General features: G+C 47.1%; 1 protein-coding gene across 2 annotated transcripts in view; it reads left to right on the top strand.

The window, feature by feature from the left end:
• Positions 1-14,854, top strand: part of LOC119172490 (cytoplasmic aconitate hydratase) — a 609,523-nt gene that overhangs the window by 94,911 nt on the left and 499,758 nt on the right. Inside the window, exons 4-5 of one of the 2 annotated variants that reach the window (XM_037423609.2) lie at positions 1,273-1,410; positions 1,511-1,606. In XM_037423609.2, the coding sequence (XP_037279506.2) occupies positions 1,273-1,410; positions 1,511-1,606 (234 nt within the window). The remainder of the gene's footprint in view (positions 1-1,272; positions 1,411-1,510; positions 1,607-14,854) is intronic. The other variant, XM_037423610.2, reaches the window with a different exon arrangement.

Genomic DNA, 14,854 nt, shown 5'->3' with positions numbered 1-14,854 from the left:
CTAATGGGTCACATTTATTAAAGATGCTGCACGCATTTATATTGAGGGTTCTTATTTATTTGCAACATACAGGGCAAAGTCAATTTTTAGTGTGAGAGTGCCAGTCATTGCTGAAAATTGACAAAGGGAAAGAAATGGCTTTCTAGTGGGCACTTCAGGCAACATTTGCTGTGGCACTGCATTTATTCCTTCTTCAGCGGTGATGGCGCACGTAAAGAACTGATGCTTGGTGATTAACGTGTACTACGTTTAGTGTGCAATTAGCCGCCTTCTCGACGTGCATTTACGTAATAATGAGGTTATACTGTAACAAGCTTTGAAGGTGTGGCTGTGTGAGAGGTGTGTGAAGGATAAAGGTACGTCACAGCGCCCCTCTCCCTATCATATCAATGTATGGGGCTGGCTTTGCACGCCCATCCTCTCACTTTTCCCTCGACCTTCCGTGCGCACGCCTATGTGAGTAAGCGTGCGCACGCACTGCTAGAACTTCATGCTGCAGCCGGCTAGTTGGTGCAATAACCTTCACTGTTTCATGTCTACGTTTCTGTATAGGATGCTGCTTTTGTTTATTTTTTATGCTTATTTTGTGGGCTTGCTGCTTCTGTTAAATTGTGTAAACCAAAGAATATTAAACTAAATTAAAGCTAAATTTTTTGCCTCTGTGTGTATCATCAAGAAGCCCTTGTGTGCTCCAAACACAGAAGTAACTGCTCCATAAACAGATTTTGCCTGCACCAAAATGCTGAAAGGAATTTCCACCGCTGTACTAACAAAAGTTGGGTGATATTAGCATCAACACGTCTTAAAGTGCACTTCAATTTGATATGACTGACGTCTGGGCTCTAACGGGTGTTCTGACGTTACGTCAGACCATAAGTTACCTTATGATCGTAAGTGCCAGTGTAGTTCATATTCCTGGTAAGCCCATGATGTGCATATAATTGTTACACTTGCAAAAGGACATCGATCCACCTCTTTAGGCGTGGATAAAAGCACCCTATAATGCGTGGATCAAAACCAAAAAATGCAACCTAGACAATCACTGGCCAGCTGCTTTGCATAAAACGGATTCCCACAAGAGGTGGGGGATGCACGGAATTTTTATACCACTCTTTTATTCAGTGTTTGTGTGGACGGCCAAGCCTGCACAGTTGCATTATTTATCCAGTTTTTCATTTGAGTGAATTTCTTTAATATCAAGTTGGCCATGCATATTTTGTCAAACTGAGTGTGCCAGAGAATGGACGCTGTCAAATTGTGTTTCTGTCACAGGGGTGTTCCGGCAGTAGTGGACTTTGCTGCCATGCGGGATGCGGTGCAGCGGCTGGGAGGAGACCCACGCAAAATCAATCCACTCTGCCCCTCGGACTTGGTGGTGGACCACTCCATCCAAGTGGACTTCTCTCGCATGTGAGGGGCACGATGCACACACATGCGTTTAGCACACGAGGCACATTCCTTGGTGCATGCTGCGCATGAGGGCTAGCCAATGAATGGCACCTGTTTCCAGCCTCTTGCGCCAGGCGCCCAACCCGGGGGGAGGAGGATGCCCACGGCCCCGCCTGCAGTACACAGTCTGCCCTTTTCACGGCCGCCCGGCTGTTGGGTGCGTCTCTGGCTGGGGAACGTAAGCGTAGGGTGTCTCCCCCTCCACGGTAAGTCCCATAAGGGCACACACGCACCAGGAGAAGCCAGTTGAAGCACCACTGCTTTTGGAATCATTGCCATGGATGTGTTCCTGTGTATGCATATCAAGCCCCTAAATTTTCACTTCTTTACATATCGAGTAGCATCTCTTGCACCGAATAAAGTTCAGGGTTGCAGAGATGGAAGCCTAATGTAGGAAAGGTTGTTACAGCGATGCTAGTGAGAAGGCCCAAGGCATGCAGTGTTTGCTGGTGTTTCCCACAGTCCACTCCTTACTTGCCACCTGTCCTCTAGGGCACCATCACTTTGCAGATATGTTTCGTGAAGTGGTCCACGTTTGTCTCTGGTTTTAGATTAAAAACTTGAATGCCTTGGTAAATTTGTGTGCAATTTTGACATCGCCGCTAAGCGAAACATAAGGTTTAGGCAGTAATGGCCAATCTCATAATATGCCTAGTAGCTGTATCTTACCGGCACTTACCTACAGAGCGGAAACATGGAGGATTACAAAGAGGGTTCAACTTAAGTTGAGCATGACGCAGCGAGCAGTTGAAAGGAAAATGATAGATGTAACGCTAAAGAACAAGAAGAGAGCTGATTGTATCGGAGACTCAGCGGGCATTGAGCACATCATAGTCGAAATCAAGAAGAAAAAATGTTAATGGGCAGGCCACGTAGCGCAAAGGCAAGATAACCGCTGGTCATTAAAGGAACCCTGAAACACTTTTTCAAGTAACCATGAAATGGATTCACTAAAAGTGCTCTCTGGCTCAAGAATTCAACGCTGCAAAAATTTTAGGAATCCTTCCAGTACGAAAGTAGTTATTAAGATTTGTCACATGCTGCAATCGCCGTCTCTCTCCTCTCTCTTCCCAATGAAAGAGTTGAAAGCTAAGCAGGGAGGGATTGCAGGGACAAAGAAAATATGTCACGTGTGCCTTGTGACCGTGAGCACTTTTTAATTTTCTTTCTTCGAATACGTGTTTTTTTTTTTTCAGTGTGACCACGTGCGCACGCGTGGACAAGTCGCGACCTTTTGCGGCGTTCCCTGTAACGACCGAGCGCACCATGTTTAAATCAACCAATGGCTGATAGATGGCCTTCTACGAGTGATCTTTGAGCATCTTCTATCATTTTTCGAGAGAAGAGAACGCAGTTTCTACCTGACTTTGATAATTTTATTGTGAATTCCAGGTCGCATGCTGCGCTATAAATTTTGCTCGCGTGTTCTTGGGAGCCTCTACTACCTATCGGCAGCATTTTCAGGCACTGCTTATGAAGTGTTGTAGGACCCCTTTAAGGATCACAGACTGGATTTCAAGAGAAGGCAAGGGGAGACAGAAAGTTAGTAGGACAGATGAGATTTTGAGGTGGCAACAGCAAGCAGCACAGGACCGAGTTGACTGGTGGCCTGCAGTAGGCGTAGGCAAGCTGATTTTGATGATTCCTAGTGGGGACTGGTGCCAAGTAGTGGGATTAAGGGAGGAGGCTGCTCTTGATGGGCAACTTTTTTCATTTATGTATAGATCTCAATGAAATTTTCGCAGTTTGTGTATTTACAAATGCAGATTCTAAAAACATTATTTTTTTATAGGTGAAGTAGTTTCCAAGATACTTCACAGTCAATGTAAAACCTGGGCCCTTTGTTTGCAGCCTTATTAACATCTAAGCAGGAAGCACCAAAACATTGGCGACAGGGTAGAAACAATGTAGGATGTTTAAAGAGTCATGCTATAAATCAATTTGCTCGGTCAATTTTAACAAGAGTTGGAGGACATCATTGTTCAGAGGAAAAAAAATGCACCTTCACCCGTCACGCATGTCGCCCAGTTAAAAAATTTTTTGATCTGTTTAATGTCTTCAAGATATACATACTGCATACTGGATGCATTTTTCTTTCTCGCAAAAAAAAAAAAATTATGCTGATAGCTCGATTAGAACAGAAGTTACTTTCCTTCCAGCTTGGCACATGTGCCAAAATTGATGTTTTGAGAAAACAAGGAAAAAAATGTTTCCAAACACTTTTATTGAAAAAATACTAATAAAATCTTATTAAAATGCACCAGGGGCATAATCTGGATGCATCTCATCTTTATTCTTCTTCTTGATCAGCTTTCGCAGACTTTGGGACGCTTCTCTCAATTTGTTTGAAGTTGCACTCTGATAACATTCCTTCTCCCTAGCCCTCAGGGATGTGGTGCTGAATATCGTGATGTCCAGCTGCTCTAGAATTGCAGCGAATGTATTGACATTGCGTGCGTTGAAGCACAGCACAGGTTCTGCAACAGCAGCTTCCACAGCAAAAATAGAAACGTGCTGCTCCTTTGGTACCAAACTACAAATCACGAATTGGAGGCTTTCGTGTGAATTCTGAGTCTTGCCTTGCTGGCATCTTGCCTCGCTGCCGTACTACTTGACTCCGAAAAGCGCTCAATTTTTCGCGCTGTTGCCGACACTAACGAAAGACTCTCAAGCGTTGTGGTTGTCTTGCGGGTGCACGCGTCGTGAACTTCATGGGCATTAATCACATTAGCGTCTACCCGCACACGGCTGGAGTCAACATAGCGTACGCTGTCAGGGAGGCCCGTGTTCACGCGAACTTCACCTTTGCCAATAGCATCGGCGCGGTCATATATCACAGAGCGCCCTCTATCCAGGGAAGCCGTCTCGCACACTCCTCCATTGATAACATCTTCAGTACACGGATGGCCAGCGTCCACTCTGTGCACGCACGAGGAACCGTCTTAGGTTACGATGGCCTTATCAAACAACTTTGACGCCTCGCCGCGGTGGTCTAGTGGCTAAGGTACTCCGCTGCTGACCCGCAGGTCGCGGGTTCGAATTTCGGCTGCGGCTGCTGCATTTTCGATGGAGGTGGAAATGTTGTAGGCCCGTGTGCTCAGATTTGGGGGCACGTTAAAGAACCCCAGGTGGTTGAAATTTCCGGAGCCTTCCACTATGGGGTCTCTCATAATCATATAGTGGTTTTGTGACGTTAAACCCCACAAATCAATCAATCAAAAAATCAACTTCGGCGCTTGCTCCCGCGACACAGTAGCAATACCATTGGGCTTTCTGCCTTTCTTCCGTGAATGGCGAAAATGATACTGTGATCGGAGCTTTTTCGCACCGCCGGGCATAGCGAGAAGCACAAGCACGTTAGGGATACAAGTCGCGACACCTTCGCAAGGGTGATACCCTTTCAAAATGGCGGCTGACACCGCCAGCGAGTTTTCCTGGCCAATCGGGAAGTCTCATAGTAGTCACATGCGTGAAGGAACCAATGAAATCACGTGCTGCGCGTGATTTTGACTTCGCTTTTTTTGCTTTTGCGAGGGGCTCATAGTTGTCTACTGGAAAACTACTGGAAAAGAAAAAAAAAAGCTTCCAACAGTTTCCAACAAGACCAAAATGCTTCCAAGACGAATGTGGCACTGGTAGAGCGCGTAGTTTGCATGCCGTCGGTAGAGTGTACTAGAAGCTTTTGAGTGGCGCGAGCGGCTGCCTAGGAGCGGCCGTTTCGGCGTGGAATGATGCGGTGGCGCTGGCATCGACCAATCTTCCCGGGCGGATGGCTGGCAGTGGTTCCGCGTACGTGTTGGTACCTCTCCGTCGCGCCTAGTGTGAAGATGATCTCCCTCTTTTATTTCTTAGTCACATACCTCCCCTTTTTCGCGCAAATAAAGGTAATTATTTGATGTTATTGTTGTTGAAATTGCTGCTGACCGCACTTCAGCCCGAAGTAGCATAGCACATTGTACATTATAACGAGCGTTTTTTTTTAAAAATTTTTAAAGTGTACACATTTTAGACGAGAAACAAGCTGGCCGGTACACACCGGAAGCGCCCCCCCCCCCCCCAAAAAAAAGGAATATGCTGCACACAAAACGAAGAACTCTTGGTCTATTCCACGTAAAACACCAAAGCTGGACTCAAATAAAAGGCTCGTTGCTTGTGGCTGCGTGCACACACGACAAAAAAGTAGGCTTTATTGATATTATTTAAAGAACAGCAGAGTTTTTCCAAACCTCCCTTTGGTTTTGAAATATGGGAATAGATTCATTGTTGTAGGACCCACAGAAATGCAAATACGTAATACTGCAAAAGAATGTCTTAGGTTAGACATAGTAGTGGAAGATTTTGAGAGTTTGAAAAACGCAACAACACTGCAAAGCAGAGTCGTAACTAATGTTAATCATAATTGATAACATAAAATGCAAGGTTTACATATTTATAAAACAATACATTTGCAATTAGGTAAATTGTAAAAAACGTAAAATACAGAGCCAAGATACAAAAGATAACATAAAGCAAAGCAAAGAGAACGACAGAGTTAAGGTTGTCTTTCCAAATTGCATTTAGAAAAAAAAAGATGTTATGGTCGAAAGATCGTTTGAAGGGACACCGAAGTGCAATAATGAATTGGCTCAGATCGATGAATTATGCACCGAGATCCCTAATGCTGCTAAATTTACCATCACAGGTTTAATACAAAAAGATTCAAGATCAAAGATTTATTTTGAGATTTCGCGTCATTAATTGCACGTTCTCTTGCTTACAAGCCTCTTCTAGGAAAAATTGTTTTTCTTGTTGGTGTACCGTCAAAAAATTAAGAGTGTAAGAAAATATGCACGAAAAATGACATCCTTTTTACGCCACTGTAGCAATTTATTGCCTACTCAATTTTAAGTGCTTCTGTGCGCTTTTGACACTGTAGAAGATTTCTCATCTTGACTTCATTTACGCGTGTAGACCGTGGGTAAGGTCCGATCGTGGCAAAAATGAAGTTTCTGCTGCTCCACAACAGAGTGGGACGCTTGCAACAAGCTGCAGAGCATCCGAGGCTTCTCGAATAGTTACTAAACTGGACTTGCTGATTAGTTTCTTTTGCACGAATGCTTCACATTGCACGATTCTATTGTCTGCAAAGGTGAAGTATACGGCTCGTTGAATGCAAAGTTCACGAGTGCTAGGATTCAGTGAGCACGCTACGTACGACACGCCGGCAAATCCAGGAAACTCGTGCAGCGCCCATGACTTTGATGGTAGGACAAGACCACGAAGGTCACCGAGAGTGACAACCGCGTCAGACGAGGGACTTGAGCTTGCCTCGTCAGCTTCGTCGCCATCTGCAGAAGTTGCACCGTTGGTATTCACAAGGAGCTGTGCAGGAGTGCTAATGCGTCGCCGTTTTCTGTTGTCATTCTCAGCCGGCACACATTGACGACGCCGCTTTGTTTGGGTCCGCGGAGCCGGAGTTTTGAGCGTCAAATATGCAGGCAGGTTGGGCAAGATTGTCGAGACTGCATCAGGGGCAAGTGTCGGCGTTCCCTTAGGAATTCGAACTTGAACACCATTGATAACATGTACGTAGTCTCTCACAATGAAATTCGGTTTGAAATGTAACTCGCACACAGCACAATCGGCGTCAAGCGGCTTGTCAAGCCGATGGAGGTTCCGCTCCCAAAGAAGTCATCGTTCTTCGTCTTTTGGGGCCTTAAAAAGTGATAACTTCCGACTTTTTTGCACACGCGGATATCCAGTTGTGCAACCTGGTGCGTAACAATAGTTTAGACGCTACTTCTTCGTCATTTCGCGACTAAAACCGAGATGCCGGCCATGCCGCCGAGCCAGCCGAGTAAACCAAGTGGGAAGATTGGGCGATGGCAGCGCCGCCGCTACTTTCGCCACAAGTTGGGGATGGAGAAAGCAAGGGAAAGCGTTTCGGTCGCGCCACTCAAAAGTTCTAGTACACTCTACCGTCGGCAATTGAAGTACGGCTAGTTTACACTTAGTCAACTGCCTATTTTTCGGACACCTGAGTTTTCGAACATGCCCGATAATTCGGACATCTTCGTGGCACTGCCAAGAGCCCCATAGAATCAATGTATAAGGAAGTCTGAAATTTCGGACGCTCGATCACCCCGGAGTCTAATTTACCGACTTTTTGACGCGACGGAAGGCCAAACACCACCACTGACCTCCAGTTGAAACCACAACTGTGTCACACCACAGGTCACGCAATTACGATTGCATAAATGAGCGCGCCGGTCTACTGTGGCGGCATATGTTGCTTGGACTCGTTGATCGTTAGCGGAGAAACACACATGGCCTCAGAGATTCCTAACACTGGCCATGTTTATCGTGCAAGGGTGCTTCGCTGACAATCGAAACTATCCACCCGGAAATTTTTCGGCACAAGTTCTTTTCGCTTTAGCCCTTGTGCTCGTGCGTGCCACTCTGGCTTCCCGCGCAGCGCGTGCGGGAAGCGTTTCACCACTTCAAACTAGAACTAACCATCACACACCAATTCGGTCTGGCCACGCTGGCTATTTTGGATGTTTACCAGCGCCACCTCTGGAGTACCCGAGGCACCGTCCCCTGTCGTTGCGCCGTTTTGTTTACGCAGCCCAGATGGTGTTTGGCTAGCCTAGTGCGTGGTTGTGCGATCGTGTGAAGTGTGCTCTGCAATGCTAAGCCTAGGTGCTTCGACGCTCATTAGCAAACTCCTTTGTTCACATCGTGAGGATTTCGTTTGCCTGCGATGGCCCCCTTTCGCCTTCGTCGTCCTCAACGATGGCATCGAAGCGCGGAAAACAGTACCGTCGGTTGACGATGGAGAAGAAAGCCGCCATTATTAAGTTAGTGAAAAGTGGCCGATGGCAGGCTGACGTGAGCAAGGAGTTCGGCATTTCCAAGCAAACGGTTTCCGATTTCCTGAGGAACAAAGACAAGATCTTGGAAGCGGCCGAAAAACCGTCTGGAGCCCAAAAGATGAATGCAAGCCAAGGTGTTCATCCAAAGCTTGAGGACGCTCTCGTCGTGTGGCTTGATTCAATGGTTACCAAGCGGTTGCCAGTCTCGAGCTGCATCTTGAAACAAAAAGGGGGAAACTCTTGCGCTTCTAATGGACATTTTTAAGTTTAGTGATGGATGGCTGAGAAACTTTAAGCACCGGAATGACCTCAAGTTCAAGAAGTTGTGTGGTGAAAGCGGTGCTGTTCACAGTGCAGTTATTGCGCAGTACTGCAGTGGAAAACTCCAGTCTTTGTTCTAGCAGTTCTCTGCTGATAACACTTTCAACTGCGACGAAACTGGCTTGCTTTACAAGCTGCTGCCGGAAAGAACACTCGCTTTTGCTGGTGATGCATGCCATGGTGGCAAGCATAGCAAAGAACGGCTGACCGTTCTTGTCGGCAGCAACATGTCTGGCAGCGAGAAACTTCCTTTGTTAGTAATCAGGAAGTCCAAAAGCCCGAGGTGTTTTAAAGGGGCAACGCTGCCAGTGTTATACGAAGCCAACAAGAAGGCATAGGTAACGCAGCAGTTGTTCGAGAGTTACGTCCGCAGGTTGGACAGAAAGTTTGAACAACAAAACAGACGGGTTCTGCTCTTTGTTGACTACTGCCCTGCTCATGTTCACATCAATAACTTGAAGGCTATCCAGCTGGAATTCATGCCACCCAACACCACTGCAATCCTCCAACCAATGGACCAAGGCGTTATCCGTAGTCTGAAACTTTTGTACCGTTCACGTATACTCAACCGCATGGTGCTGTGCTCGATAAATGGAAAAGGCTACAGCATTTACCTTCGGTCTGCCGTTGCAATGCTTGCAGACGCATGGAAGGCAGTAATGCAAGAACGCTTTGCAACTGCCTTCACCACACGGGCTTCGTACTCGACACAGAGGCAGCAGAGTTGCCTGAAGAAAGCGACAGCGTGACTGACTTGTGCCCTTTCATGGACGATGTTATCAACGACCTCCACTCTGCTGGTGCTTCCATGCCCACGGAAATAACTTTTGAGCGGTTTGTCGACGCTTACAACGAGCTCGACTTCTGCGCAGAGCTAACCGATGCCGAAATAGTCAGTCAGGTTATGGCGGATTCAGACGACTCCGATGTCGAAAAAGAGAAACCAACGCCTGCGCCACCTACGACCGCCGAATTGATGCGAGCATTGATGGCGCGGACATCGGTGTACAGTGATGACAAGACCCTTGCTCAGATCGAGGCGAATATGATCACATGCAAGCGGAACGCCGTTCAAACAAGGATCAACAAGTTTTTCAAGCACCCGCTGACAGCACCCACTGTCGGCTGCATGCATTTTTTTTTAACGGCTCTTTTCAGAACCACCCCACTGATGCTTTGGCAGAGTTCCTGAGGTCTGGTACTTCGATCTTGACCCTCTTGATCCGAGAAATATCAATGAAATGGTGCGTTTTTTTTTGCTTGCATTGAAAATTATCAGTAAAATGATGCGTTTTTTTTCTTGCATTCATTTTTTCAGGCTGCCGGAATTTTCGGACGGTTTTTCGCTCCCTAGAGGGTCCGAAAAATCGGCAGTTCACTGTAAGTATAAAGGCCCGCTTGTGCGAAGTTGCTGTCTCTATAGGTTATAACTTGAAGCGAAACTTTGCTGATAGGTGCGGAAGGGCATCGGGAATGCAAAAATGATGAGAGAGAAAATGCGATTTTTGGGTCAATTTTCGACTTCCAAGTGCCGCGTTCGCCCTTAAGCTAATTTTCGGGGTGCATACCTGTTTATGATGTACAGTGATACTTCAGTAATACGTACCTGCCAGGGACGATGGCGTCACTATGCACTAAACGGCGTCATTTTGCATTAACCACCAAATATAAATTTTCATCTCCTGGCATGCGCCGTTGCCGCCAACAAAGAAAGTAACTTGGTGCCACTGGAAATATTGCCTGAAATGCCCACTGCAAAGCCATTTCTATCCTTTAGCCAAAGTACAGAAAAGTTTCTGACTCTCACAACTGCCTGATAGCACGCGGTGGCGACGTCGATGAGCATTTCAACACTGCTGTGGGATCCGGGATATGCAGTGTGGTACAGCTACAGAACGGACACAATCAGCTGTCCGTGATACAGTTGTTCCGTGGTATGCTTCTAAGCAAAAATTGAGGCAGTTTTCTTTTTTACATTGTGGCACAGTCGCAGAGAGCCAAGCCTTTTATTGCATGGCTATTTGCATGCAGCGCTTCATTCACTCTGTGCACATAGTGACTGCCAATCCGCTTGCTGTAGAGTACACCCTCTCCGCTTCATGCCATGCATAGATTTAGCGAGTAGCCTGCTGGGTTAAGGCACTGACGAAGAGCTTTCTGCAAGCATTGTTCTCTCTGCAATGCTCTAGCAGTTCTGGCAGTGGACGGAGGCGCGTTTGGGCTGTCACTAAATAAAAGCGTGCAGCATGGCAACAATAGTGCTACGCTCGCTGTATGGTGCGCGTGTTGGCCTAATACAGCAAAGCTTCTCGGTGCCCACAATCCGAAATGCTAAACTCCGTGACAGCGAGCTGCTTGCGTTTCTGTAAAGCGGTGCGCGCTTGAACATGGTCCGGCAAAACGAAATGACAGTGATCGGCGGCACAGTGGGTTCAGGTAGCTACCTACTAAAAGCGTGCAGTAGGCCTAAAGTGATGGTAGGCCACACGTGTGCCTGAGCAGATAACTGGGGATGTTTACAGTCGACGTCCGATTTCCCGGACCCTCAAAAGACCGTGAAAACGTCCAGAAAATCGGGCAGTCCGGAAAAACAAATGGTGTAAAAACACACCTTTTTTCGTAGGTATTTTTCGCTGACAGAGAGTGTAACGGCCAGAGTACAAGATTCCTGTTGCAATTCAGCCAAGGCATCATTTAGGTGGCTCTGAAAAGAGCTGTTCATGTATTAAAAAAAAAAAAATCTGATGTGGCCAGCACTATCTCATAGGTCAGCACTTTGGTGCAAAGAAGTCGGCTATTTTTTTTGCCGGCGCTTGCCGGCGATCATGTCTGCCTCGATTTCAGTCAACATCACGTCGCCGCTGTACACCGATGATAGTGTCGTAAGTGCTCGCGTCAACTCCGAGCTTGTTAGCTGTGTAGGAGACGACTCTTCGTTCTCGTTGTTGGAGTCGAAATCTTCCGTAACTTGACTAATGATTTCGTCATCGGTCAAGCCCGCACAAAGCTCGAGGTCTTTGTCAGTGTCGGAGAAGCCTTCAAAGGTTATCCCCGCTGGAATCGACACGCTGGCAGCGCGCAAATCGTCGAAGGCAACATCCGCGGATGGCAGTTCGTCACACACGCTGTCCACTTGGGGCGAGGCGGCCATCGTCGAGTGTGAAGCCCGCGTGGCGAGAACAGTTCCGCAAAGTCTCTTGCATAACCGTCTTTCACGATTCCGCTAGCATGCCGATAGCAGATCTGAGGTCAACAGTGTAGCTTTTCCTGTTGTCTGAGCAGAGCGCCATGCGGCTGAGCACGTATGATTTGTAATGATGCTTCAAGTTCCAAATCACGCCTTGGTCCATTGGCTGCAGGATTGCTGTGGTGTTCTGCGGCAGAAATTCAATCTGTATAGCCTTTATGACCTTGATATAGCCACGCGCAGGGCACTTATCCACAAACAGCAGAACTCTTCCTATTTTGCTGCTCGAACCTTTTGTCCAGTTCGCGCACGTACGCTTCGAATAACTGCTGCGTTACCCATGCCTTCTTGTTAGCTTCATAGAGAACAGGCACAGTCACAGCCCTTTTGAAACATCTTGGATGCTTCGACTTGCCTATTACTAGTAACAAAAGCTTCTCGCTTCCTGACATGTTGCTGCCAATCAGACAGTGAGCCACTCCTTGCTTTGTTTGCCGCCGTGGCAAGGGTAACCAGCAAACGAAAGCGTTTTCTCTGGCAGCAGCTTGTAGAACAGTCTAGTTTTGTCGCAGTTGAAAATATCATTAGGTGGAAACTGCTGAAGCAAGGACTGTAGCTTTCCATCCCGATATTCGGTGATAACGAATTCATCGACTGCCCCGCTTTCCCCGCACATCTTCTTGAACATCAAGTCATTGCGACTTTTTATATTGCAAAGCCATCTATCGCTGAACTTGAAGTCCTTCACGCCCACCTGAAGTGGGAAAACTTCCGCCTTCTGCTTTAGGATGTCGCCTGACACTGGGATTTTTTTAGCGATCATGGCACTGAGCCACACGACGAGCGTTTCCTCGAGCTTCGGGTAAACACCCTGGCTTGCATTTCCTTTCCAGCTTTGGTTTATTTGGCAGCCACTTCCAAGATCTTTGCCTTCTTTTTGATGAAGTCTGAAACAGTTTGCTTTTAAATTCAGAAGGCCCTGTCCACCTCTGCCTGCGACCGATCGCATTCGACCTGTTTAATGATGGCGGCTTTCTTCTCTATCATAAGCCTGTGAGGGGGCTTTGTGCGCTTTGAAGGCGTGGACGAAGATGAAGAAGCAGTCGGTGCCATCGCTGTAAACGGCAAATCCGCTCGACGAAAAGCTCAGCACGAAACAGCTAGGAACTCGGTGAATGCTGAAGGTCAGGAAACGTGACCACTGAAGCAAAACGACGTGTTCCGATGAACAGCCATTATAAAACCCAATCAACATGTTTCGGCATGGTGTAAAAGGGTAGCGTACTCAGTTGGGAATCGGAAAGTAGCATGTTCGAATCCTGTCCGGGAACATTTTTTTAAAATTTTTTACTTATAAATGTGAATGCATGCTATATTGCTTTTTTATTTATTTATGGCAAATGAGCACCCCAGTTTTAACCCTGTGACGCCATTTTGCGCATAGTGTACCGAGCGCCTCTAAGTAACATGCCGCTCCAGCGTCCTAGTACCAGCACCATACTGGGCTCATTATCGTGCATGACGCTGGACGCCGGTATCGAGTGGCGCTGGGTTTTGCAATAGAGATGACATTAAGATGACATGAAATAGGGATAACAGGATTACGATTCAAGAGTTGGTGGGGATAGCAGCTTGTTCCTTGAACTTTGAAAAAAAAAAAAAAAATCTGTTTCCCTTATAGGGCCAAGCAGTTGAGTGACAGTAGCATGTCCTAATGTTATTTATTTACAAATACTGCTCTTTCAGTTTGTGAGATATAGCAGCTGTGTAAATGCATATGTTCAGCACGTTCAGAAATACAATTTAAAGGGACACTTAAGAGGCTTTGAATTCGCGAATTTATTGCGAGTTTGGTAACTGCTATCTCTTACAACATGTCTACGCAGGTTGTTCTCGCGAGGTTCGATTAAACAACCGCGCTATAAGCAAGCCAACTCTGGCACGCGTGTGTGCATGGGCGGAGCACGGGAGAGATCGACACAAGGGGAAGTGAAGTCACCGTCAGGGTCGAGCACCGGGCCACTTGCGTTGCTCAATCATCTCAGCTTGATTACTTCGCGGTTGTGCCTTGTTTCTGCTGTGATCTTCTGCCTGGCAAAGCATCAGTTCTGCCAGTTCGTAGGGATATCTTCCTATTGCACAGTTCTCTTCTTCTGATTAGAAATGTTCACCCTCCGACACTCACTAGTTGTGTTTGTGAAAATCTGAAGGGGACTCGCGATGCCGAGTTACTGCGCACCATATGGCTCATCAAGTGCGCCTTGCCCGCTGTGAAGTACGGTACTGACTGCATGAACAACGCTGCTCTCTCAGCTCTGAAATTTATGATGATGTTTCTGCACGCTGTCCAAGCCTAGCGAGGACCGTGCCAATACGCAGCTAAGAGCGAGTGCTGATGCTGCTGTTTCTTATCGAATTTGGTATCCATGATAAGCGTATCATTTTAACAGTTTACCACTATGAAATTAAGCACTGACATGCATCTTATTCCTACCAGTTTATGTTTCTGATGCGGGTGTGATATGATCGTGCAAGTTTGAAAAGTGTGCCACGCCGTCAGCTGAACCAAAGGGGACGATGAAGATGACGCTCGGTTGCGGCATGTGTGGGCGTGAGCTTTGTAAGCCAATAAGGTGCCTCCACGGAGATTTAGGAGAGGCACGGGAGAAAAACAGCGAAGCCAGGCAGACGTGGCTTAGTCGGGACCGAGTGAAGAATGTGGCCAAGGTGTGGGAGTGGCGGCCAGCAGAGCTTTGCATCAAGATCCAAGCGGGCTCCCAACTGTGTACAGAGCTTCTTCTCGTCACCTGACGTGGGCCAGGCTTTTTCTGGTCTTCTGGCGTTGGCCAAGAAACAATCCGGCTTCGTGTGCGAGCTGCGGCTGCCAAATGCCGAAAGGTCACTGACCTTGACTAGCCCGGCGCTTCCTTCCATGCCATTCAACGATGTGAGCATCTCAACATATTCGCCAGTCTTTCCCTGCTGCATGAGTGTGTCTTTACCATTACTCCGTCGCATCGGTTGCAATCCCCGCATCACCGCT

Source organism: Rhipicephalus microplus, chromosome 4 (genome assembly GCF_043290135.1).
Source record: "Rhipicephalus microplus isolate Deutch F79 chromosome 4, USDA_Rmic, whole genome shotgun sequence".
Lineage (NCBI taxonomy): Eukaryota > Metazoa > Arthropoda > Arachnida > Ixodida > Ixodidae > Rhipicephalus > Rhipicephalus microplus.
This window is presented reverse-complemented; position numbering and strand designations above follow the sequence as displayed.